Genomic DNA, 26070 nt, shown 5'->3' on the forward strand with positions numbered 1-26070 from the left:
TCTTATTACTACTTTATTCTGTAAAATAATCTCCTGCATTACATTTTTTCTTTATTCACATAGTATTGCAATTTTATTCTCTTACAATTTTTTTTTTCTCATTTTAAGTAGCTTATGTAAAATTATGACTTTTATTGTAACATTACAACTTTGAGATGTAAAATTTTGAGGAAAAAAACATGTATTTATTCAGTTTTGGAATAAGGCTATCACCTGCAAAAAGTGAAGCGCTGTCAAAACTTTCCAGTTGCACTGTAGACTGTATAGTTAACAGTAACTTATCTTGTTAGGTTCTAGAACTGGAGCAGCAACACAGCACTGCTCTTCAAGAGCTCACACAGGCTTATACAACTGAGAAAGAACAACTCCACCGACAGCACCAACTCCAGCTACAGGTGTGTGTTTGTTTGTGTGTGCGTGTGCACGCGCTACTCGTGTATTGCCCTGGTCTCAAACAGCACATTACAGAGTTGTCCATCCCTCACAATGGTGTATTTGTGTAGTACTGTGAATCAAATAAGACGCATGTTGCCCTGTTTTAGGAGCTTAAAGGAGTATCCGCACGGGAACTGAAGGAATGTCGTCAACCGCTTGAAGAGTTGTCGTCGATTCAACGCCAGCGCTTCCTGGAGGAAGCGGAGCTCCTTAAAGTCCAATCCGGGAAGAAGTTGCAAGACCAGATTTATCACATGAAGGTGAAAGATGTTTTTTTGGAGCTGTTGTTTTCCTGGTCAACACTCACTATTCAGCTCTTCAAAAACCACCATCATGACCAACATTAAAATACAGTAGCGCAGAAGGCGTGTTTATCAAAAACGAGTGAGAAGTTTTATTCCTTTGTACCTTACGTTTAATGATATCCTAAGCCACTGTAACACTATCCACATTTTGAGTATAAACACCGTGCTTCAATATAGGAAATTAAACTGTACTTAAATAATGATTCAACTTAAATAATGATTTTATTCAAATGCATTGGAAATAAAAACAAACAGTCCATTAAAGTGAAATAAGTCTTCTAAATTTAACACACACACAAATTGGTTGTTGTTAACAACCTTGCCAAATGTTCTTTTTTTAATTTTTTATTTTTTAAAAAAAAAATCACCAAGTATATAAAATGGCGCTTCATAATCATGAAAAATCAAATCATTGTCTTCACTCTCAAACGCTGTGGGCGAGGCCGCTGAGTGCGCTGAAATGACACGGCGCTCAACTGTCAATCAAATACTACGACTACGACCTGATAAATGGATAATACTTTGTCTCGCATCTTTCTTATGCCTACACATCCCCACGTGCTTGAGCTCCAAAAATATATTCACTGAAAGCCTCCAGGGCTGGGGAGTATATCCTACCGGGTTAGAACCGCAATGAGGCGTGAGGCTTCTGCCTAGTAATTTGCAATTGTGCCAGATAACCACGGATGAGAAAAAAGGCGCTCAAGTTCTTATGTAGTGTGTGTGGGGGGGGGCGAGCTGTGCCACTGGACACAGTTTTAGCCATGCCTAAAAAAAAATTTGTAAAACTGAAATGGTGAAAAACTGTTTAAACGCTATCTCCACAAATGAGAACTACATAGTTGTCAGTCTTTGCACATTTTTTCGGCAGCTATCCTCAAACAAGTGTAATTTATGTAGAAGCAAATCTCTGAACTTCCAACAGAAGTATAGTTTGGCAGCTGTTCTTTTGCATACCACTAAATGGAGCCCGCATACCAATTGGAGAACCTGTACCACTTTTTGTGAATCACTGGTCTAAATGAAGCTCCTCAATCACTCCAACAATAGGTGTTTTTTGTGCATGCGGATAGGCCAAAATGGGGACTGTGTGGGGGTTCACTGTATACGACTATTAGTTCTTCTATATATCCAACAGTCTCATTTTGAGCCAGCATTATGTAATCTCAGTGGATTATTTCATGTTGGTGTGTGTTTGTTTCCTACATTGCTCCTCTAATCTCCAGATGCACCAGTTCATTTGAAGGTTTAAATTTGCCCCCCCCAATTGGACTCTGTGCCAATGGAGCTTTATTAAAAACCAGTTTCTGTGTAATCCCGCCATCATATATGAGGCAAGCGTGCTTGTCCGTCTGTCTGTCTGCATGTGCTCTGGTACATTTGTGTTTTTGCATCGCTGCCATCTGAACAGTTGCTAAAAGGGATGAATGTAAGCTTTTTATCTGCTGATGCACAAGGTTTTTAGGGCGAAGATATTTTTTTCAGACATTTCTCTGGCAGCCTAAGAGACGCAGCCAGCAAACGGCAACAAACAAGTGCATAAACGTTTATTCATTTATTTTTTTATTTTTTTAATTAATGCATCGCGATTTCTTTCAAGGCTGAGAAGCAGGCGGAGCTTGAGGACCTGCGCCGGGCCTTGGTGTCAGAACAGGAAGAGAAGGAGCGCAACTACATCGGCAAAATGAGCCAGCTCACTGTTCAAGTGCAGCAGCTAGACGCTGTTGTAGCCCAGGTACTCTTCACACACATGCAGTCAATTAGATTACTAACTTTGATCATGTTCAATGCATATGCACATATGACTTTTTCCTTGATTGGTGCTGGGGATTTATTTTTTTTTACTTTATTTTTTTCCCCCATGAAAACACGAGGTTTAGCAGGTTACCATGGAATATTAGCGCCACAGTGTGAAAAAATTAATTTAATTATGAAAGTATATAAAATTACTTAAGTAAAAGTTTAAGTAAAAAAAAACAACTGAGATGTGGTTGCAGTCCTTTTTATAACTGGATGTGGCTGTTTTCAAAATTAACCAATCATATTCAAACTCATGTTGAATTGGCTTCAGCCCACCCCTGCCAAAATTTTAAGTGCCTCTGATTAACACCAGATAAAGTTCATTTGTTTAGGCTAATGTATACAGTATATAATGTAGTTAATCCCCCCCCCACATTGAGTTGCATAGGTTATAGTTCACATTAATGGGGGAAAAATTATCTTTCTCTAATTTTTTAATATCACAAAAACGTGGCATTTGAACAGGGGTGTTTAGACCTTATAATCACTGTATATTAAAAAAAAAAAAAAAGGTGAAGCCAAGTAGGGCACTCCATTTTTACTCAACAATCAATCTCCTGAAAAGATTGACTGTTGAGTAATAGCGGGACAGAAGGGAAGAATGGCTCACGTTTAGAAATGACAATGGCAATTATGCTATTAGGCTAACAAAAAAAAATACAAAAGAACTGTGGCACTGAACTGGAGGCGATTCTTTCATGTCCTACTAACAAGAGACCATGTACCACTAGTGGTACTAGTAGCACATTTTGACAACCACAGAATGAAAATAGTCAAAATTTTTCGGCCTCTTAATACAGCAAACAAACAAAAAAAAACTGAATTTGCTATCTCAAGTAATTAGAATATTGTATAAGAAACAATCAAAATGATTTTAACAGAAATTAGGTAGGAATTGGCCTTCTGAAAGGTATTTTCCCAAGTATTTAATTAATCTGTATAATGAGTTTCACTTTTTGATTTGAACTACTAAAACTGGAATTGTTTGGAATTAATCTTTTAGATGGTCATTGAGCTGTCCATCTCCTGTGATTTTCTCATCTCCTTGCGCATGATGGTTTCAAGTCTCTTTTGTTTTGATGTTTGAGATATATTTCTCCAGAATATTTTGATTAAGCTCTGTTGTGTCCGGTGCTGCAAACGGCAGTTGATTGTGTGCATACACTTTGCTGTTGCCAAAGCACCTGGCACCTTGGCCGTTTGATAATAAGATATCAACATGTACACTCAACCCCCTCCTCTACCATGAGGTTAGCAAAGAGAAGCTTAGAAGAGAGGGGCTGGGAGGGTTCTGTTGCCTGGGCGACGCCATTGTTTGGCCGATGCAGGTGGCTGCGTGAGACGTTTTTAATGGAGAGCGGGAGGGAGGGCGAAAACGGAGGGAAGCTATGTGGATCGTGGCAGAGGAAAATGAAATAAGCAAGGAAGGAAAGGTATGGAAAAAACTTATTCCTGAAGTTGGACAAACTTTAAGATGGAATCCACTCGGTAATTTTCATTTATTTATTTATTTATTTTTATTTTTTTGTTTTTTTAAGTTTAGGAATCGAATAGTCAGTGGTTTTGTCCTCTCTTGTCTTTCCTACCAATGAACTGTATAAATATGCAGATGTTTTTTGACTCTGGTTATTTACTTTGTAGTGAGTTAATAGCATTCACAAGCATCCTTTGTCTTTCCTCCCAGTTGCGAGCAGAGGTTGGCTGCCTACAGGCAGAGTTGGAGGGCAAGTGCGCTGAGATGGAGACCCTGGACACCCTCCTCCAAAGACGGGAGCGTGAGAGTCAGGAGGGAGGCAACCATCTCAAAATGCTCACCGATGACTTGCAGACTGCCAAAGAGGAGAGGTATGTCTCCATTTGTGTGTGTCCGGTAGGGCTGGGCTATTTACCAATTTGATCAATTAACTCCTGTTAGTCAGGGCGATTTTTGTGTTGTGCACGCCTCAAACTGTTTTGTTTTTTTTAGCAACTTCTGTAGTTTAAAAACTACTTCCACTAACAACATAGCTGTGAAGAGAGAGGAGTTAGTTTACACAAGCATAGTGAGTGATGCCAACTGGGCAATTTAAGGCCAGGGCCAGTCTTTCTTTCTGATGTGTCTCATGGCTTCTTTTCCCGTGTATAGACGTAAACTGCATCAGGCCAACAACAAGCTGAAAAAGGTGCTGATTGAGATGCTTCGCAGCGCCGTTGCTACTGAAGAGCTCATTGGCCAAAAGATTAACACCAGAAGCAACACATCTGAGGAAGCTGTCCATCAGACGAACTCATTGGAGAATAAAGATGCACAAGAATCAGGCCAGTCTTTTTTTGTTTGTTTGTTTTGTCTCAACATGTGGAGTTGACAGCAGTTGTGCAGTCACTGCCACATTTTACTAATCAGTTATCACTGTCTCGTTTCAATAGGCATTTCGGTTGCAGATATGACTCTACCTGAGGACTTGGAGCTGACCCACCAGCTCTGCGAGAGTCTGCTGGTTTCTGACATGCACATTAATCCCGGAGGAGAGGAAGCAGCCATGAATGCCTGCAGCCGACTGCACCACACAGTTGATAAGCTCCTCGAGCTGCTTAACCAGGCCAACGCACAGGTAGGTAGCGTCTTTTGCACAGGTTTGATTAACTAAGATCCCAAATAGCAGGTGTTAAATTGCGTCTACACTCACTCTAATAGATTGCGTGCACTTTTGCTTACCGGTATAAAACGGGGTGGAGATTGTTTAATTATTTAAAAGAGGGGCTTGGCCAGATGACTTGGCTGTATGGTGGCAGTGAATTCAACACACTTCACAATAAGCAGCACTTTGGAAAATCGTAAACAATTCTTACAAAAATAGGTCTCAAACTGTTTTTGCCGCTCCCAGTTTATTGTTCACTGTCAAACTAAACATAAAACAAATAGAATTATACCTTGTGTATTTAAAACAACCACATAGCTTAGCCTTTCCGTATGCTAGCTTAATGCTAATGCTAAACAGCATCTATATTGTGGTGCTTTAATTAAGGGATTGAACACAAATGGTGCAGCAGCGCATGTAGACGGACAATATAACAGTACTCAGTCGTATGTTCTTTATCCTCTGCGAAAAATGACAAATATTAGTGCTGTACTGATGAGTTGACACCTCAGTATAAGACAGACAGTATAACTGTCTGTCTTATACTGCCCTCAGATAGCCAATGTGGGCAGATCAGAAAGAGCAGCATAATGGATGCAGTATGACAAAAACAGTTTATTTTAATTCTATTTAATTGTCATTACTGTGTTTGTTTTTTTTGTTTATAAAGTAAAATATTTTGGAATGCCAGTTATCCGAATTAATGGATTTTCCATTCATTTCAATGGGAATATGATGATTTGCGATAAGAGAATTTTGAGTTACGAACGTGGTCAAGGAACGAATTACACTCCTATTTCAAGGCACTGCTGTATTCTTCCTAGAACATGTAAAATGAACTGTACAACATTGCTGATTTGCCAGACAATCCTGGGCACTTCCACATCTATTGCGCCCATTTTCGCACACCCAAACCTTTTGAAAATTAGGCCCAGTGTGTTCAAGAAAAACAATGCTCCCCAGTTGTCAAACGCTACTAACTCGTTTGTAATTCTCCCCCCCAACTGCAGCTGGAGAAGACTCATAACGTACACTTGTCTCTAGAGGAGAGGTACTCTCAAGGCCAAGAGGATTCTGCCCAACTCCTCAAGCAGCACAATCTCTTGTTGGTGCAGATTGACCAGGAGGTCAAGTTGAAGAGTGAGCTGGAGCTGGAACTCCACAAGGCTGAGGGTGAGCTCAGTATGTCAGTGTTTAGCAAGGCTCTAGACTAACTTTTTGCACTTGTTACACTGGTGTGGGTTCAGGGTGTACCCCGCCTCTCGCCCGGAATCAGCTGGGATAGGCTCCAGCATACCCGCGACCCTAGTGAGGATAAGCGGTATGGAAATGGATGGAGAGAGAGAGAGAGAGAGAATGCATTTCAATGTGCTTTACGTAATTAAGAGCATTTAAAAACAAAAGACATTTAAAAGCAAAGTACAGCAATAAAAAGACATTTACTTAAATAACTAAAAGATTGTACAGTCCAAGAAAAATATTTTTAAAAAGGACTTTAAAATAGCTCAATCGTAAGCATGAGGAAAAAAAGGAGTAATTTTAAACTTGAAATGATATGTCTTGACTGTTTAAGATCTTTGTATGTTGGAGAGGAACTAAATTTAGCCTGGGTTGTTAGCAGAAATCATAGAGAGTCATCGGCACATGTATGTTTTTGCTCTGCTGAATGGCATTTAAACTTGATCATTCATGGGGCACAGTCTTTGGGAATCACTTGTCTAGTACAGGTTGTCCCCAAAGTCACTATAGACCTCCTTTTTTCTATTTTGAACAAATGTGTGGCCATCAGCATTTGACAGCTTTGGCTTTGCAGTTTTTGTAAACATATCATTCCCTTGCCCGTGGCTTACCAATTGACATTGCAGCGTTACAAAATTCCCACCTGGCATGAGTTTTTTATATCCCATACTGCATTTCAGTCCAGTGCACCCCTCCGGATAAACTTTCCTTGACTTTGCGTGAAGGTTTCTCTAGAAGTTCAGTGTTTTCATCAGTGGTGGTAGTAGCAGGCCTTCCGCTGCTTGGTTTGTAAAGAGCAGATCCTGTTTCGAGAAATTTGCCATGGCTGGCGTGTGTGTTGGAGCAGTGCGACGGCTATGAAGCGTCTCAAACTGGTGCTGCACTGCAGTTGGGGACAGAGCAACTTCTTGGCAGGCGGCCATTTTGCAACGCTACTCCAATGTCAATTGGCAAGCCAAACTGTAAAACCTAAGCTGTCAAATGCTGATAGCCTCACGTCTGTCCGAATGACACCTGAATACAGTTTAGATCCTTTCAATTGCAATGTAACAATGTGCCCATCGCTATACGTTCAGGTCTCGTGGAGGGTTACGTGGCCGACAAGGCAGCACTGGAGGAGGCCTTCCTTCAGAAGGAGGCGCAGGAGGAGCGCTTAGTGGAGGAGCTGGAGGACCTCCGGAGGAAGGCGCAGCGGACGGAGGGCTTCTGCGCTGAGCTGGAAAACCTTCAAGCCAAACACCAGGAGCTGAGCGAGGAGCACGCCGCGCTCCTGCGGCAGAAGGAGTACCTCTCCGCCGGCCTCGGGGAGAGGGAGAAAGGTGAGTTGAGTGACGAGCCATTAAATGACCTCTCAGTGAGCATACTTCGAAATACGCTTATGTAACCCTGCTCAGATGTCTCTTCTCTCCTCCAGGCCATTGGCTCAATTTAGATCCTGATGCCGGTTTGTGGGTCAGAGTATGTGTGCAATGAGAAGGTGGGGAGACTGTGTGCTGTCGTTTGGGTTGCTTTCATAAAGCCATTCTGGCCAGTAAGCTCGCTTGTGGCTGAGGCTCTGAGTGTAGTGTTGTTGTTTTTTTGATTCCTTTCCTGAAAGTATTCTACTCTAGTTTGCTGCTTTTTGATGGTGTAACTAGGGTAGCCCAAGGGTGGAAATATTCTGGTAAGTTTTTGATAAATTTCCATGGGAACTTAAGCTGGGAAATTTTGGAAATATTCCTTCCATGGGAATTGACAAAAGATTTTTAGGGTAGTTTAATGGAGAGATATATTCCTGCACAACTATAAAAAAAAAAAAATTGGTCATAAGCAGACATTCATGTAAAATAGATCTGCCCCAAAAAATAAAGGGTCCACTTAAACAGCACATCCTAGGAATGAGATATTCCAGTTGAAAATCTTATTTACATATTACATTACATAAGCGAGTAGATGCGATGTTTTAAATGTATTTTTAGAATAACTCCTTTGTACATTTAACTAAACAGCAGCTGATAAAGAAGATATGCACATTTAAAGTTAAAGGTTTGACATCTTGAGTTTAGTTCCACTTTTAGTTACCGATGAAGAGAGAACCTTAATATTGTAAATTCCTGGTTTATTCCCATAAATACCCATTAATTTCTATGGAAAGTTTCCATCTTTGAAAATTTGCAACCCTACTTTATGTATAATTGTATCTGAATACTCAATGTCTTAAATACTTATATTCTTGCTTGTACATTAAGATATCTGCATTCCTCCATCCACCGACCCCAAAGGTCTGCTGGCAGAGACGGAGCGCTTGACCCAGGACCGGATGGACTTGCAGCGGCAGGCCGAGAAGGACCACAGCTTTCTGTCGCAGCGCCTCCGGGCCCTGGAGAGGGAGCAGGAGGAGCAGGAGACCAAGAGCCAGGAGAAGGAGCTGCACCACAAGAACCATGCAGATGACCTCAGCCAGCGGGTGCAAGCGCTGGAGAAACAGCTCAAGCACAATCGGCAGTTCATAGAGGTAATGTGAGAAATCTGTCTCTCTTAATGTTCTGAATTCCTGGTTGCATGCAGGCGTCACATTGAGCAGATTGATGCTGCCGTTTGTGGAGGTCTGCATGGAAATAGGTCAATGTTGGAAGTATTTTTTTTTTTTCCCACATTAGACCAAAAAAGCTTTGGTTGTCTAGCTGCTTTGCTTGTCACTTTTAATCTGACCTGCTTTTGTGTATGTAGATTAAAACAAAAGTAAAATATTGTAAAAATAAAAACCCAGTAAAAAATAAATAACAATACAGTACCTGCCTTGCTAAGACACCTTTGAAGATGGAGTTTGCATTGAAAACAAAAACCTTTTTATCATATACTGTATGTTAAAACTGCCTCTGTAACCTGCCAGTATAATATTATTAAAATGATCTTTTGAAAAATCATCCCTCTTTGGCCCCATCTAATGCCTCTAATGGCGGGACAAGAATAGCCAATGAGATAGTTTATTCACAGGAGGCATGAACTGTCAATCATTTGCACATGCCCATCGTGCACACAAGCGTGCTCACAGAGACACGCGCAGCCTCTCGCAAATGGAGATTATAGTTTCTTGGCTGTATTATTTAACTCCGGTTAACAAAAAAAGTGAAAAAGAAGGAATTGGACAGCTCTCTTCCTCGAGACAATCATGTCTGAGCTGGGATGTCAACATGGCTGAGCTTAGAAAACCACCACATATGTCACGTCACTGTTCTCACCAAATCCTTGGGTAGGTTGATCACCTCTCTTACAGTATATTTTTAATTGATTGTACATTCCCAATAAATACATCATCAAATTGGGAACATTTTGTGTAACGTTGCGCGCTCGCAGTGCACTCTGAGGCGGCCGCAGCCGAGTGGGACGCCCTTCCTTGTACCCTCCGGGCCAATTCCAGCAGGCCTTTGACACAGCTCACGGCTGAGAGAGGTGGACTTTGAAGCAGCCAGCCGAGTGCAACGAGCTTTTCATGTCATTGACTTTCTTTTAATTTTTGTTCAAACAGGAACAAACTGTCGAGCGTGAGCACGAGCGAGATGAGTTCCAGCAGGAGATCGGACGGCTGGAAAGTCAGCTCAGGCAGATGGCTGGTGGTGATGTCAAAGGGCACAAGGTAAGCCCCCCCACCCCCCCTCCCCCCCTCTCATCTTAACATACAGCTTATTTTCACTCCCTGAAAAAACTACTGTTTTTAATTAGTAAATCCTAAATGAGAAAAATGAGAAGTGCAGGAATGTGTGTCGTGGTGATGCTGTTTAAGTTAAAGAGCGTTTAACCCGATGCCTGTTGGAGTGATGAAACAAAGCTTGACTTTTGCCATGTGTTTATTCCTGTGCTGAATGGCATGCTGTAGTTTGAGGACTTGGTTCTGCAGGTATGGACTTCAACCACGGCGTATCTCTCAATCTTATGCATGGCATGCATTTTTGTTACCATTCCTCTGATGCCATCTTTTATAGGGTTTTTATTTGTAGTTACCCCTTCCATCAATCATGTTGCTTGCATCAATTTGCTTCCTCCTTGCCTAATTGCTCCTTCACCTCCGTGTCGCTACTCCCTTTTGAATGGCTTGACTTCATCATTCTCTCCCAGATGCCGCTCATCCGGAATGGCTTCTTTTTAGTTCCAAACCATACACAATGGAACCTCCAAAGTCAAAAACAGTGCTTTGGATATGAGATGTGTCTCAAAAGTCTAACCATCATATGAGACGTCAGAAAATCTAGGTTTTTCAAGTCGGGCCCGTGGGCCACTTTTAATCCGGCCCCCATTGACATTATCAAGAGTTCTACAATATGTGTTGCATTATTTTAGCTTATATTTTACCAAAATTTGTTTTTTTATTTTCCAATTTTACATATTTAAAAATCCATCCATCCATTTTCTGTACCGCTTATCCTCACTAGAGTCGCGGGCACGATGGAGCCTATCCCAACTATCTTCGAGCGAGAGGCTGGGTACACCCTGAACTGGTCGCCAGCTAATCACAGGGCACATATAAACCAACAACCATTCATATACCTATGGGTAATTTAAAGTCTTCAATTAACATACCGTGCATGTTTTTGGGATGTGGGAGGAAACCGGAGTACCCGGAGAAAAACCACACAGGCACAGGGAGAACATGCAAACTCCACACAGGCGAGGCCGGGATTTGAATCCCGGTCCTAAGTACTGTGAGGCAGATGTGCGAACCAGTCTTTCACCGTGCCGCCCTATATTTAAAAATGAAAATATATAATTGTTTGATTGTAATTAAATTGCTTGAGGACTCTGCATCATTTGCACAATTGTCACAAAAAAAGTATCGGCTTTACCATATTACTGGTAACCTTTTATTGTGACTATGTTTTGATGTCTCAAAAGTATTCACTGTCAATTGACTGTCTGTCGTACCAGAGCGACTCTAACTTCCGGAGACAAATTCCTTGTGTGTTTTTGACATACTTGGCAAATAAAGATGATTCTGATTAAGGTCCAGGTGGTTAGCATATCTGCCTCACAGTTCTGATTTTGGGGGTTCAAATCCCTGTGCTTGCTTGGTTTTTCTTCAGGCGAGTGACCAGTTCAGGGTTTATGCCTCCTCTCAAAGCCAGCTGGCATAGGATCCAGCTTACCTGCGACCCTAATGAGGATAAGCAGCGCGCACACAAACGTTTTTCCGCTCATTTTCAAATGACTAGTTTGTGAAGAATTAACCTTTTACTTGGCTTTTTTGTGATGCCATCACAGAAGTAGGGGCAGTGGAACACCCTAAAAAGGTATGTCCCCTCAAAATTGAAAGTCTGTATATTTTTAGACAATAATAGGTGGAAACAGTCTGTTGTCGTACTAGAGGGGCTCCAATTACCGGAGACAAATTCCTTGTGTTTTTTGGACATACTTAGAAAATAAAGATGATTCTGAAATAAGCCTTTTTTGTTAAAAACAGATAGCTGTAAAGCTTTCAGCCACAAAGGTGAGTGCGTACAGATTCAGTTCCGCCTAGTGCACTGCTTAGTCAGCTCGTCGTTTTATTTATTGCATCACTCATGGCTCTAAGACCTTTGAAAAATAGTTTGGGCAGAGATAATGTTTGCTTTTGTGGAGTATTAAGGTCCTGTCTGATTGGGGTATTGACTTAAGCGCCAACTTTGATGTGGACAGCTGGTGCCAGTGAAGTGTTCGTACCATTTTAATCAATGACAGCTTACTCAATTAGCGGAGTTTTTTTTTTTTTTTTTTTAAATTGGCAATTAAACGGGATTTTAGGGTGGTGTTGTTTCGATGTTAGCGCGCAACGGTATATGATAGCAATACAAGGTTAAATACAAACTTGAATTATGTAGTGTATGGAACTGGTAACTTAAGCAAGATGACGTTTTTGATTTCCTAAAAAAGTAGTCATTAAGGAGAAGCAGGGATTCCGCCCGAGATTGAAGATATGAATTTAACTATTTTATTAAATGATTGGTTAATTATAATTAAAACAACATACACTTTTTCTTAAACCTGGCTCATCTGTCAGTTTTAAAAATTGCTTACCCGTAATCGTGACATCAGCGTCTGAAACTAAAAAGCCACTCGGTACACAAACCCCTTAGTATGCTATGTCACTCAGATGTCTTCAAAAGTTTTACTTTATTTTGGTTTTAGTTAGTGTTAATATACACTTAGTCTGCTAATAAAGGTTTCATAATGGTTTCAGTTTGAGCCTTTAACAAATCCAAATTTCCCATGAAAATAGTTTTGAAATTAGAACAACTTCAGCATCACAGAGGGGACCGGAGTTTCTGACTTTGGAGGTTCCACTATAGCTTACAAATCTAATTGCTACGTTGCGGTCTCTTAAGACCTCCCCAACATGCCGCCTCATTCTGCCCACCTTTGACGTGTTCCAAGGTGGAGAGTCTGCAAGCCAACATCAAAGGCAAGCTGGAGGACAATGCCTCCTTGGTGGCGGCCAACCAACAGGCGCAGCGAGAGCTCGCTGAGCACGACGAAGAGATCGACAAGATGGCTGTGAGAATCCGTGAGCTGGAGCAAGCATTGCTTAGTAACGCTGAGCGTAATAGACAACTGGAACAAGAACTTCACCGGGCCAAGTTCAGGGAGGATGAGCTCACGCAAGTAAGAGCTATTTTTATTTTAATATTAAAATGAAGCTTGCACTTACCAACACAAAGCAAATCGACCGAGCGACAGCTCTTAGCTCAAACAATATTTAAAGTGGAAGTCAAGTTATCACTTTATATGCATGTTGTTTACTTCACAGTTGCCACTGCCCGGTGTTGACGCATAGTTATTTACATGCCATTCTATACATGCAGGTTTGGTGTTCCATCAGTTTATACAGCCATGTCGGATATGTGTCACTTGAAATGTAAAGTGGTACTTTGACGTTGAAGTTTAATGCTTTTAACTTAAAGCAGTTGTCTCAAATTATCTTTCCCCATTGAAGGGAATGTAAATGCCATTATATGCTTTTTAATGAAAGAAATGGCACTCTACAGTATTGTGCTGTATAAAAAAAATATAGTTCTAACATTATTTTTTTTTTATGCCATTTTTTTCCCCCTTCACTTTCACTGAACTTTATCATTAGCCCCCTAATCCCTGAAATAGTTATAATAATGTGAGTGTTAATAGACCTTATGTGTTTATCCCCCCTCTGCATCTTGTTGTCTGAACTTTGTTTTTATCATGTTGCACCAGGAGTGAAAGTTGCCAACAGACATATGACGTCTCTGGTTGTCACTACATTGGGCCAGTTGCCTCAGGTGACAGTGTGCACATGGGAGGGGCAATTGCCTCAATAAAGACTCAATGTCAAGACGAAACATTAGGGTGCACCACAGCCATGATATTAAATATAATATATATTCGGAGTCAATACATTTCAGTAGTTTTAATGTAAACCTCAACCGAATGCAAAATTATAAGGTCACATAATATTACAACTGTGTCTGTTTTAAAATAGAAATCTAGTAATAGATCTCATTTCATGCTTAAAGAATTTTGTAATTTTTACTATACCCATGTATTATGCGCAGTGTTGACATTTTAAGATTTTTTTGTGGGGGGTCAATTGCATATAATATACGAGAAATTATGGTAGTTTGCCATTACCACGTTGTGACTGTGGTGTGAATGAATAATGTGTGCAATTGTAAAGCGTTTTTGAGTATCCTAAAAAGCGCTATATAAATGAAATGCATTCTTATTACTACTGCCCTTGACTGGCATTATCGCTTTTATTGACTCCTCCTGGTTCAGTATCGTACGTAATGTGCGGTAGAAGTTCTACGCTCATATTGCTCCACCAATTTGACTAAACGTGCACTTCACTCATTTTTTTCCCCCTATGATTTCAAGCTTGAATTCAAAGTCAAATTTTCACTTGCAACACAAAGCAAATAGTGGACCGCTCCTTTCGTAACTCTCAGAAATTGAGGCACTCATTAGTCAAGTTAGCACCGTATGTTGTCTCTGGAGTGCTTGCCCACCTATCAAGTGTGAAATTAAACAACCAAGTAAATGTTTTATCTGTCTTTCTGTAAATGGGCTTCTGAACCTGCACTGTAAATTCAGCTTCAGCTTACGGGAATCTACTCTTCCTCCGCCTCATCAGGATAAGCAGGCCCTGGAACAGCAGCACTTGTCTAACAGGCTTCAGATATCGGCGCTGCAGTCCAGACTGGATGAGACGAGACACTGTTATCACGACAACATGCGGGAACCCACTCAGGAGCTCAGGGATGCTCTGGACGCAGCACAGCAAAGCCTACAACACAAAGAACAAGAGGTATAGTGCGTTTTGTCCTCCTGATTACAACATTCCCCTGACATACGAGATTAGGACCGGTTTGCGCAGCAATTTAAGAATGCACTGTGACACTGCAGAAGAAGGTTGCTCGGACTGGTATCGTCATGAGACTCCACCTCAAAGCTTGGCACCTGATGATCACAAGAGGTGTTTAAGTGTTAAAATGCTGGACTGATGAGGAGGTCTTTGAATGCACCACGCACTTGGAGGGGGTGACTTTCACATTCAACCACAGTTTGAAACCCTAACCCTAGTTTGAAACCCTTATTTGAAATGCTAAGCTTTGTTTGAAACCCTAACCCTGGCCTTAATCCCGACTTTGAAAGCCCTATTTGGAACCTTAACCCTTGTCTGAAACTCTTAACCCTATATTGAAACCCTACTTTGAAATCCTGTCATGTTGAAACCCGAACTCTAGTTTAAAACACAAAGCCATGTTTGAATCTCGCCATTGAAACCGTAACCCCCTAACCCTATCTTGAAACCTTATTTTTAAAATTCTAACTCTTGTTTGAAACACAAACCCTCATCTTAAACCCTAACGTTATCTTGAAAGCCGATGAAGTCTTGCAGTAAGCCTCGCTTATAACCCAAGATTGAAACATAACCCTGCCTGGCAGTTGAAACCCTAACCCAAGTTTAAAAACTCTCAGTTCAAAGCCTAACCTTACTTTGAAACCCTTATTTGATACACTAATCTGTTTAAAACGTTAACCCAGGCTTGAAACCCTAACCCTTGCTTGAAACCAGAATTTGAAACCCTAATTTGATGTGTTTTTCACAACACTAATATTTACTGTCATTATTAACTACAGCAATAGTATAGTTTAGTGGTATTCTTAGGTGTTTTCCGACGTATAATTTCCAGCTACTACTGTATCTGTTTTTATTAGGCGGAAGTTCTTTTGGGCCAACTGGACAATGTGCAGAGGGACTTGAGCATTAAGGAAGCGGAGCTGAAACACCTCACACTCCAGCTGGAACGACTCACCTGTGAGAACGCAGCACTTGTCGAGCAGATTGACACCCTCAAGGTAGGCTTGTGTCTTAATTGATGTGTAAAAGTTGTGTACTCTGCTTACAGGAGCTTTTTTAAAAACACATTTTTATTTTTATTTTTAAACAAGGAGCAAGTGTCCTCCCTCAACATTCTGGCGGAGGAAAAAGAGGCACAAAGAAAGGTGGAAGACCCGGAGGAGGAGAGCCTCTCCTCTGCCTTACTGCAGGAGAAGAACCAGGAGATTGACTACCTCAACACTGAGATCCAAAGACTGGAACAGGAGCTGGGAAATATCAACAATGAGGTCTTAATTACACACAAAGCCTGATTTCCACCAAGCAGTTTTGGTACAGGACAGTGGGTAGAGTTGTACAGTCAAGGCAAGGCAGCCTCAGCCAAATATTTGCAGCTTGAAAGCACATACCTCGGCTTGGTGGAAACATTGCTTAAGTGCCTAGACTTCATTAGTGTTTGACATTTTTGTACAAATGGTCTTTTCCAATCATTCTCTCAAAAGGATCTGCAGGCCGAGCTTCACGACCTGAGCTCGCAAGTGGAGCATCTTCAGTCCGAAATTGCCAGGTTGCGCCAGGACAGGGAAGAAGAGGAGGAGCGCCTCCACGAGGTCATCAGCACGCTGCAGGCTGAGCTCTCCAAGCTCGGGCCCAACGTGTACGAGGTGAGCGACTCACAGGACGGCGACAGCATCAATCCCTCGCCATCTCCCAGCCCTGAGCCTCGAGGCGGGCCCAGCAGCCTGAAGCACGAGCTCAGCCTGACTCACTCGACCTCCTCTCGGCCCCTCCGCTCGCGCCTCAAGGCCCTCCAGAGTCAGCTGGAGACGGCGGTGGCGGAGAAGGAGGGTTTGGAGCGTTTGCTGCTCACCCAGGAGGAGGAGTACAGAGGACACGGCGAAGAGTTTGGCCGACGGCTGAAAGTGGAGAGGGAGAAAGCGGACAAGCTCCAAGGCCTCCTCACTCTCAAGGAAGCCGAGCTGGTGGGCATCGAGGAAGAGAGGAGCGGTTTCAGACTACGAGCACAGCAGGTTGAGGCCATGCAAAAAGAAAAAGAGCATCTCAGCTCTCTGGTTACTCAACTTCAACAGAAGGAACAAAACTTATTGAGAGAAGTTGAAGGTTTAAAAACCAAAGAACAGGAAATGAAGACTTACAGCATGACTCTGGAAGCACAAGTCCAGAGGCTACAAGGTAAAGTGGCGGACAGAGAAGAGGCCGTCGCTCAGGAGCAGGCGAGGGTGGATGCGCTCGAGACTGTCAAGGTGGAGCTGTCGGACGAACGGGAGGCACTCAGGCGGCGGGAGGGGCAACTCCAGGAAGAAATTGAAAGGGTCAGACAAGAAGCCGCTGCACTGAGGACCCGTGTTGATGAGCTCACTGCTCAGCTCTTGGAAAAGCAGTGTAGTCAAGATGATGCTCAGAAGGAAGTGCTGGTGAGTCTCTTTCCCCACGCACAAAAGAACAACATTACAATCAATGAAACATAGAGAACAAATTCTGTAGTGGTTAGAATCTAGCACTGTACATTTTTAGCAGTTGAGCCTTTTACCTAAAGCCAATACAGTGAGCCCCTGCTTTTCGCAGGGGATAGGGAATGAGCCCTGGTGCAAATAGCAATTTTCTACAAATAATTGATGTCCCGCTTAAAGGGGGTTTGTAATTGCATCGAGATGCCACAAGATTGCAGCAAAGCACTTAGGACGGAGATGATCATAAATCACCATGCAGCTAGCATGCACACAATCATGAACACGTTACAGAAACAGCTGTTTACTAAATTACTCAACACAAACAAACCACCGTCACATGAAGCTCATTAATTTATTATCTAGCATACTGTTATTATACTATATTAGTCATATTATGTAATTTCGTTTTTTACATAAACTGATTGTTTCAGGTTCTAGTTTGGTCCGTAAATGTCAGAAAACAGACAAAAATGTTGAACATTATTTTCTAAAGTAAGAGATGTGGGCAGATGTCTTTTGATTAAACACAAAAAAGTCTGCTTTCATTGTGGACTACAGAAATCAGAATATTTATTGTTGAAAGGCAGAAATTCAGAGGATTTGTACACTTTTAAGTTCATGTCTCTAAACAATCGATTATCAAATAGTTTTAATTTGATAATCAATTAGTTGTTGATTTATTTGATTCATTGTTGCACCTCCACGATAGTGAATCAATTGTGAAATACTGGAAATAGATAAAGCTGATGGGATCAGTTGTTAAAGAATCAATGTGCTGTTCATGTTTTCCTCACTTTTGACCAGTCGATGAGTCCTGTTTTGGGTTCAGGGAAGTAATGCCAAGCTTCCACTTTTATTTATAAAAAAAAAAAAAAAAAAAAAATGCATGCTGTGCTAACAGCAAGACCGCATCTGGTTGTAGTTAGGGCAGACGGCACGTCACGGCAGCGACGCGGCGGAAGTGACATTGAAATAAGGAAGTGAATAGAAGATTCGGGGGTAGCTTTTGTTTTTAAAGCTGTTCCGTCGTATTACTGTGGGATTTTTGATAGTCGAGAAAGCTAATTTGGATTATTTGAGACTGCTTTGTGTCTGTGTGTTGTGATCCAGCTTAGCTCATGTTGCGGTACAAGAACAAATCAAATTTGTGTTTTTGATAAACATTATGTAGTGCTTGTTATATGACTAACTAGAGAACTACCCAAGAAAGGGAGAAGTTAATGTTGTCCTATCACAGACTAAATGCTAATGAGACCCTTTCTCTCCGTTAGACACATGCTGAGGAGACTCTGGCGAAAGCCGATGCCGCCTTAAGGCTGAGGGAGACGGAGCTGGCCAGACTGGGGGCAGACCATCAAGCCCTTAGGGGAGAGTTGACCACTGTGAAACAAGATTTACACAGCAGCACTCAAAGAGCTGAAAAACTATGTGAAGAAGGACGGGTAAGAGCCAGGCACAGCGAATCATATTCAGAGGGGGTACTCTGTTTACAGTTGTACACAATGTCCTGAATAAGAAGAAGAATTTGAAGTTGGAATTATTTTAATTGGTTGAGAAATTTGGAAGGAATAGGTAAATATGCAAAATGCCTCTTAATTTGGGAATTTTAGTGTGGCAATGCGGAATTTTGAAAAGGTGGGCGTTATAAGATTGTGGAAAAATAGATATGTGCTGACAATTTTGAAGTTGGGTTGGTTTGAAGTGTGGAAGTTTGGTTAAAAAAATAAAATAAAATAAATTCCTGCATTAGATCTTTTTGTCTTGGAAAATTTGGTGCACTGAAAAAGTGGGAATTTTGATGTGTGGAAAAATACTTCTGTACAGTATATGCTCTGAATAAGCAGAACAGTTTGAAGTTGAAATGGTTAAATGTGAAAGGATTATGTACTTTTTTTAAAATGTCTCCTTTAATTGGTGAATTATGTCATAGAAAATGTGAAATACTGGGAAAAAAAGGAATGTGAAAAATGTCTCGTGAGCGGAATATTTTGAAGTGGGAATGGTTCAAACAAGTATTGTAAAATGAAAGAATGAGTTAAATTACTAAAACGTCTTCTTTTGTTTCTGTGGGATACTTTTTCCTGAAAAATTTGGAATTGTACGACATTTCTTATACGCTAGTTAGCATTTATATTATAATAACTTTCCTACTGAGTTAGTATAAGTTTGTGACGCACTATGCCACGTTCTGACTGATGTAGAAATTAGTTGCCGCCGTCGGAACGGAGCGCCTCCTTAAACCGAGGACCCCCTGTACATCACACACACACATGTATTCATACCTGACTGAACTTTCCCTTTCATATTTCGTTGTTAGAGCAAAGACCGTGCCCTGGAGGACCTGGGGAACGACAACCACTGGCTGAAAGTGGAGCTTGTACGCCTGCGGGAGGAGACTCTTTCCTACCAGCAACAAGAGCTGCAGCAAGTTAGACCGCACAGTCGGCAACTGGACACGATTGGTCACCACAAGGCAGGCTCGCACAGGGGTGAGTCCTCGATGGCTTTTATGGAACCTCCAAGATCGAGCACGTTCCACCAGTCTTTTTGGTGTGTATTTACTTATCTATAGCCTGTCCTGTTCAGCTGCTTAGTCATGCAGTATGGTGACTGTGCGTTTTCATGCTGGAACAGTTTTGCTGTAAAAGTCAAACTGTGGCTACTAAAAACCTTTATTTAGTGGCAGTGTTTTAAGTAACAATCTTAACTAGTATAAAAGTATAAAGTCTTAATGAAACTTTAAAAAAAAAAAAAATTGTTTATTACTTACCCTTTGAAGCGTAACAGTTGAAATGAGGAGAAGAGATTGCTGGTCAGTCAAGTCAAATTTAACTGTCATCCAGGTGTTAAAAATAAAAACAAAAAACAATTGTTAAAATTAATTTAAAACTGCTGTTCCGGGTAGTTGAGTGTCTTCGCCTTAATACTAAACCCAGCTGACTTTACATTTTAACTGATTTGCTATATCAAGAAAAGTTCATTTTACACTTCCATCGTCGTCATTAAAAAAAAAAAAAAGCATTCAGATCAAATAATTTAGGTGCACACTGAGCCCAATGAAGTCTTGCATGATAGTCTTGACATCACTCTTGATCATGGTTCAAAGTTTCTGGCTTTTGAGGCATATCTTCCCCTGCAAATTGGGTTGAACTCCAAATTTTACGTCGTGGGAGGTTCTTGTACTGAAACAATAACATGGCAAAAACCTAAAACATAAGGAGAGCAGTGGAAGACCATTTCTAAAAGCACTTGGTATCGTTTAATTTTTTTACACCGGAGTACTGTGTTACTTTTCTAGTACCGGGATACAGTGCAACCCTAATTGTTGTGATTAAAATTCTTCGTCAAAAACAAAATATCCTTCTTGAACTTCTTGAGCAGATGTTTCTCAGAGGGCCTTTGAGGACGTGGTGAGCATCTACAGTGACAACACCTCTCTGAGCTCCCCGGAGGTATTGCGGCACCTGGAGTGCTCTGAAGTGCTCCTCCAAGAACAGTTCCACGCGTCGACTCTGGGCTCTCGTCTGTCTGAGTTGAGCGCACTAGAGCTGGACCACCCTCGAGTCATCAAGTCCCCCGGGGTGGCAATGGACCCTCCACTCTCCAGGACCATAACTCCAGACCTGACCACACAGAGCAGCCACTCCCCTCGGTCTCTCTCCGTCTCGGACAACTTCTCCGTTGTGGACTCAGTCAGTGCAGATAAAGTATGTCCTCACAACAGCACCATACACCTTTTTGTCTGATGTCTCAATGATTATTATGCAGGGATCAAGCAAAAATGTCCACTTCCCCCATTATATAAGTATTTGAGCGTCTTCGTTCGCATTAGTGGTTATCCGGCGCAATAGCGAGTTGTTGTTGTTATTACTAGCCCCAACCATGTTAGCCTCCAAGTTAGCTAGTGGCATGTGCCTCTCATGGCGGCGTGGCAAGCCCTATGACGGCCGGGGGGATATATTCCAGCCACCGGAAGCTTTAATTGGATATATTTTTGCCGCTCAAACATATAGGGATGTGTAGGTATAAGTAAGATGCTAGATGAAGTAGCATCTATTTCTCAGCAGGGCGTGATTTCACATATACGCCCACAGCATTTGAAAGCAGAGACAATTTCTTGAATATTATTTTTATTTTTTTTATTTTTTACGATTTTGAAGGCTCATTTTATATACCTGGCAATTTTTGTAATCATTCAAAGTCCTTAACAACATTCTTCTATGCGGTCTGTCAACTTTAGAAGACATTTTCACTTTACATGGACTTTAAAGGTGATAAAGTAAATCATTCAGGATTTTTTCAGATTTTGGGGTTCAGATTTAAGCAGCAAATGACATCTCCACATTCAGAACGAAAACAAGAGCAATGTGTACTAAGCTGACAGTTTTCAAAGCAAGTTACCTGAGGATCATTAATGTGATGTTCACAAATTGAATCTTGACATGGAGCAGAAAGCAGAGGAAACAATTTTTGCTCCTGAAACAGAAGTATCTTTATTCCTCGGGGAATTTTATTTTAGTTCTAAATAGTTTGTGTCTTTACGTATGTTGAAAAGGTCTATATAAAACCAAATTATTATTATTATTAGTAGTAGTAGTAGTAGTAGTTGTTGTTAAGGACGTTGCACCCGTCAGGGTATGGGTGTCTCTACCCTCTACTGTTTTGACACCGACTTTATTCAGGTTTTTGTTTCTAAAAAGTGTTGCGGGTCATGTCAGATTTAACGCCGGCGAGTATGTCGCTGCTTCGCAACCCATTAAAATGCCAATTGCTACTTTCCTATTAGGTTTTTTATGTTTTTGACTCTGTGGTGCATAGATACTCTTGTGTAAAATACATATTTCGCATAGGATATCGCAAATCTTCAGTTCGACATTTACTGTACCTTATTGTGGGCCGTGTCCAGTTGATCAATTGTCAATTTCCACCACTGCCAATGGCAATCTGGCCCTTTTTTTGTATCATCTTAATAAGTTTACCACCTTTCATTCTCTGGTGTCGACCCCACAAGGAGTCTCGTCTGCCTGTGTGCCCTCTCATGGAAGCGTCAGTCACGCTGGATGATGTTCACTATCAGCTGGCGGCCAACGCTAGCTACTCCTGTGCTAACATGCCACCTTGGACGTTTGTGCACAATCTTAGGGCGTTACAGAAAGAGCACAAAAATACACAAATAGGCAGAAGTAGGTGTGACTTTGCAAAGAATAGTTACTGTATGTTGTACAGAAAAATTATTAAGGGTGTTCACGAATGCCGATTTGTAAATTGGCGAGGATTGACTGTCTCAATGTTCTGTTTCTTTGAGGTGTATGATATGGAAGGACTTGACGTAACAGCACCCCCATCACCACTCGGCTCCACCTCTTCCTTATCGGCACCAGAATGGGCCAGTGACGGCTACGGCAGCAGTAAGTAGGCGTATGCTCTGCACCTGTAACACTGAGTTCTTGTTGCAGCAACATTAATGCTGACTTTTTTCATCTGTTGCGGTCCAGATGTGAGTTCAGAGCTGGGCGCGAGGCTGCGAGTGGAGCTGGACCAGACTGAGAGGCTGGACTCTCAGTTTGTCGAGTATCTCCGCTGCCGGGGCATGAACCCCACCGCTAACACGGACAGCGCTGCAGGCAGCATGAGCTACAGCGATGACCTCTTGTCTCCAGAGCTTCAGGTAGACTGTTATAAACACACAGTAGTTGACAGTCCTTAAAGGGAACATATGATGGAAAAGGCATTAATTGCTTGTATACAAATACAATGGTGCCTTGAGTTATGTGTTTAATTCTGTGTGGATGCTTGTAACTCTTATCACTCATCTCATATCTAAAATCAACTTTCCCCACTGAAATGAATGGAAATGCCTTTTATCTGTTCGAGCCCCCCCCATAAAAAAAACATTTTTTGTAGTGTAATAATGTAGCACTGTACAGTATTGTACTGTATAAAAAAGGCAGTAATAACATACCTTGATTGATACTACTTTTTTTTTTTCACTTCGCTTTCATTGAATTTGTTTTTTGCCTTTTTAGCAACGTTTGGAGCTATGCTCGTATTGCTCAATCAAGTTGACTGCATGCATACCTTAATCTTTTTTTCAATGATTTTAAGCTTGAATTCAATGGACATCATCCACTTCTTCTTCCTAGCACTCACTTTCTTAAGAACCAGCATTGGAAAAAATCTATTTGGTAAAAGACCTGTATAAAAATTGGAAAATGTGAGCATAAAACACAACATTCACAAATGATAGTGGCTGGATGTTGTGCAGCTCGCTGCTGCCATCTACTGGCGTTTGGCTGAATCTGATTTGTAAGTCAAATTTTTGCTCGCAACGCAAAACACAAAATTGACCCAGCGATAGCTCATATCTTCAAAAACCCGTGAGTCAAGGTACCACTGTGGTTGTCTCTGGAGTGCATGCCCACCTATCAAGTTTGAAATTAAGCAACCAAATAAATCTTTTGTCTTCCTGTAAATGTGGCTGCAAGTGAGCTGTTCAGAATTTTGCCAGCTTGTGACATAACGGTGTGGCTGATTTACATAAATACCAGGCCCACACTGAGTTTCTCTGCCAATGATTTGGCAGCTCGGCTGGGCCAAGCGCTGCCATTTTCAAGCAACTGCAAGACAGCGCAGAAGCACTAGCATTTCAAAGCCAAACAAGAGCTGCTGAATTACAGATAGCGTTGTTAGCTTCTGGTAAGCGGCACATACTTGAATATTCTGTGACATTGTCGATGTGGTGTCAGGAAATACAGTGCCTTGAAAAAGTATTCATGCACCTTGAACATTTTCACATTTTGTGACCTTTTTGATCACAATCTTGAATGTATTTTGTTGAGATTTTATGTGATAAATGAACACCACGGTTGCAATGTGCACTGGTACAAATTTTTTTTTACCACATTTACCTCGCCGTCAAAAACGATACCACGTCTTTTCAATAAGTATTTTTGAGAGTGACCTCCCTCAACGTGCAGTTCGACACATGGCGAACAATTCCCCATTAAAAGGCTGAACCTGCTTGTTTCAAATTGGTGACTGACTAAATACTTTTTTGCCCCACTGTACATGAACAAAGATGCATTGTAGTAATTTTTGGGGGGTGGGACCAATTAAGAGAGATTATATAATTTCCCATGATCTGTTGATCTGTCACGAACCAGTGGGTGGGATTGGAATCACGTCTGTAAAGTATATTCATGTTTTTCTAATAGGCCCTGTTGAGGAAAGTGTACCAAGAAAGCTGCAGAATATTGACCTTGTCTCAGCGTCACGCCCCAGCGTCCTTCCATCCGATGCATGTGGCGGAATTAAACTCACTCTCACAGCTCCAGGAGGAAGAGGGTCCCACTTTACAGAACGAGGGGGACAAGCCATCCTCCAACCCGCCCATGGGCTGGCAGCAGGAGAAAAGAGCCCTGCAGAAGACAGTGATTGCGCTGCGTGAGCTGCTCTGTCAAATGGCGCAGAGACGTACGCATGTGAGTTTTGAGTGTTTTAACAATAGGGACTACAACTGGCCTGATCTGAAAACGATGAAAAAAGCTTGTTGTGTTTGTGGTTGTGCCCCCAGATTTAACTCAAAAGGTTGAGGTTTTTTTCCCATTAACATAAAAAAAACTCTAAATCAATCCAGCGGAACCTGTGGGTGAGGAGAATAAATAGTTGCACAGAAAAGATTGCAAGACTGCCTAGAGGCGGTGTAGCCACTTGTGCAAACCTCCATCAATGGGTTTGTGGAAGACATTTTCTCAGTATGTGTACAGTAAAATGTTTGCTTGGGTTGTCGGAGGAATTTAGAAAAACTAATGGCTACCCTACTTGCTAATGTCAACACTACCTTAGCGTATTCATTTCACTGTCAATAGAACACATCTGTGCCATTTAATCTAGCCAGTCCTTCAATGGTCATGTTAACTATGTCTGAGTTTCCACCACGTCTGTCCTGAAATCTCCTAACCTGTTGAAATGTAAATTACAGTCGCTGTTCTGTCTCCCTTCGAAGCAATATATCTCGTGTTAAATCTTCTGTTCTACTGACATGACACGTCACAGAAATTACGGAAGTAGAGAAGGCGGCTAAAATCATCATTTAGGCAATTTACCCCATCTTCTCAATTGCTCTGTTATGGTCAAGTGACATGGGAGTGTTTGTTTGCTCGTGGTGCAATCGGAGTTTTTGCCACCCGGAAGTATGTACCTGTATGATGTCATGATTAAAAGAGCTATACAATTTGATCCTCAGTATTTGCATTATTTATCTTCGTGCCCAGACTGACTCCAGAGGTGATGCTGACAGAGAGCTGCTACAGGTGGAATCTCAAACAAGCGCAGAGCTGGAGGAGAGCCAGAAGCAGCTGAAATGTGCGCATGAGTCTCAGCAAGAGCAAAAGAACAAAATACAGGCACTCAGGTATCCACGTCCGTTGTCCACTTGCCCCAATGCCACAAAGCACATTTTCCCATGAAAATATAATTCTATATTCCCAGGTCCGTACTCTCAGGATTTCCTTGGTATCCTAAATGTGAATAATAGTGGTTGATTGTTTAACATTGTTCCTCACATCATATCCGCTCAATTAATCCTGCAGGGTGACTATGGAAGAGTGCGAGGAAGCTTTGGCGAAGGAACGGTCGCTGGTCCAGGAGCTTCAACAACAGCTGGAAGAAGAACGAGCTCTCAATATGCGGCAAGAAAGAGAGGTGGAGCAAAGACTAGAGGTATGGACTAAACCTTGGGGGAAAACAGCATAGCATATTGTGTGATTGTGGGGTTAAAAAGTGGAATTGAATTGAAACACCCACCTCAAAAAGGGTTTGTAATTGCCTCTAGATGCCACAATGGAATGGATTCTGGTATACTGTTTGGATTGATTTAT

General features: G+C 41.6%; 1 protein-coding gene across 10 annotated transcripts in view; it reads left to right on the forward strand.

The window, feature by feature from the left end:
* pcnt (pericentrin) overlaps nucleotides 1-26070 on the forward strand; it is a 57282-nt gene that overhangs the window by 23666 nt on the left and 7546 nt on the right. For 3 of the 10 annotated variants that reach the window (XM_061793709.1, XM_061793710.1, XM_061793712.1), the window contains 24 exons: nucleotides 291-395; nucleotides 543-695; nucleotides 2341-2475; nucleotides 4225-4385; nucleotides 4666-4838; nucleotides 4947-5131; nucleotides 6169-6331; nucleotides 7474-7716; nucleotides 8626-8891; nucleotides 9906-10013; nucleotides 10254-10274; nucleotides 12782-13009; nucleotides 14511-14684; nucleotides 15599-15739; nucleotides 15833-16009; nucleotides 16223-17155; nucleotides 18463-18633; nucleotides 19509-19680; nucleotides 20573-20898; nucleotides 22497-22599; nucleotides 22687-22859; nucleotides 24406-24672; nucleotides 25465-25604; nucleotides 25783-25912. In XM_061793709.1, the coding sequence (XP_061649693.1) occupies nucleotides 291-395; nucleotides 543-695; nucleotides 2341-2475; nucleotides 4225-4385; nucleotides 4666-4838; nucleotides 4947-5131; nucleotides 6169-6331; nucleotides 7474-7716; nucleotides 8626-8891; nucleotides 9906-10013; nucleotides 10254-10274; nucleotides 12782-13009; nucleotides 14511-14684; nucleotides 15599-15739; nucleotides 15833-16009; nucleotides 16223-17155; nucleotides 18463-18633; nucleotides 19509-19680; nucleotides 20573-20898; nucleotides 22497-22599; nucleotides 22687-22859; nucleotides 24406-24672; nucleotides 25465-25604; nucleotides 25783-25912 (4848 nt within the window). The remainder of the gene's footprint in view (nucleotides 1-290; nucleotides 396-542; nucleotides 696-2340; nucleotides 2476-4224; nucleotides 4386-4665; nucleotides 4839-4946; nucleotides 5132-6168; nucleotides 6332-7473; nucleotides 7717-8625; nucleotides 8892-9905; nucleotides 10014-10253; nucleotides 10275-12781; nucleotides 13010-14510; nucleotides 14685-15598; nucleotides 15740-15832; nucleotides 16010-16222; nucleotides 17156-18462; nucleotides 18634-19508; nucleotides 19681-20572; nucleotides 20899-22496; nucleotides 22600-22686; nucleotides 22860-24405; nucleotides 24673-25464; nucleotides 25605-25782; nucleotides 25913-26070) is intronic. The other 7 variants (XM_061793713.1, XM_061793715.1, XM_061793717.1 and 4 more) reach the window with 4 other exon arrangements.

The sequence above is a fragment of the Phyllopteryx taeniolatus genome, chromosome 13 (assembly GCF_024500385.1).
Source record: "Phyllopteryx taeniolatus isolate TA_2022b chromosome 13, UOR_Ptae_1.2, whole genome shotgun sequence".
Lineage (NCBI taxonomy): Eukaryota > Metazoa > Chordata > Actinopteri > Syngnathiformes > Syngnathidae > Phyllopteryx > Phyllopteryx taeniolatus.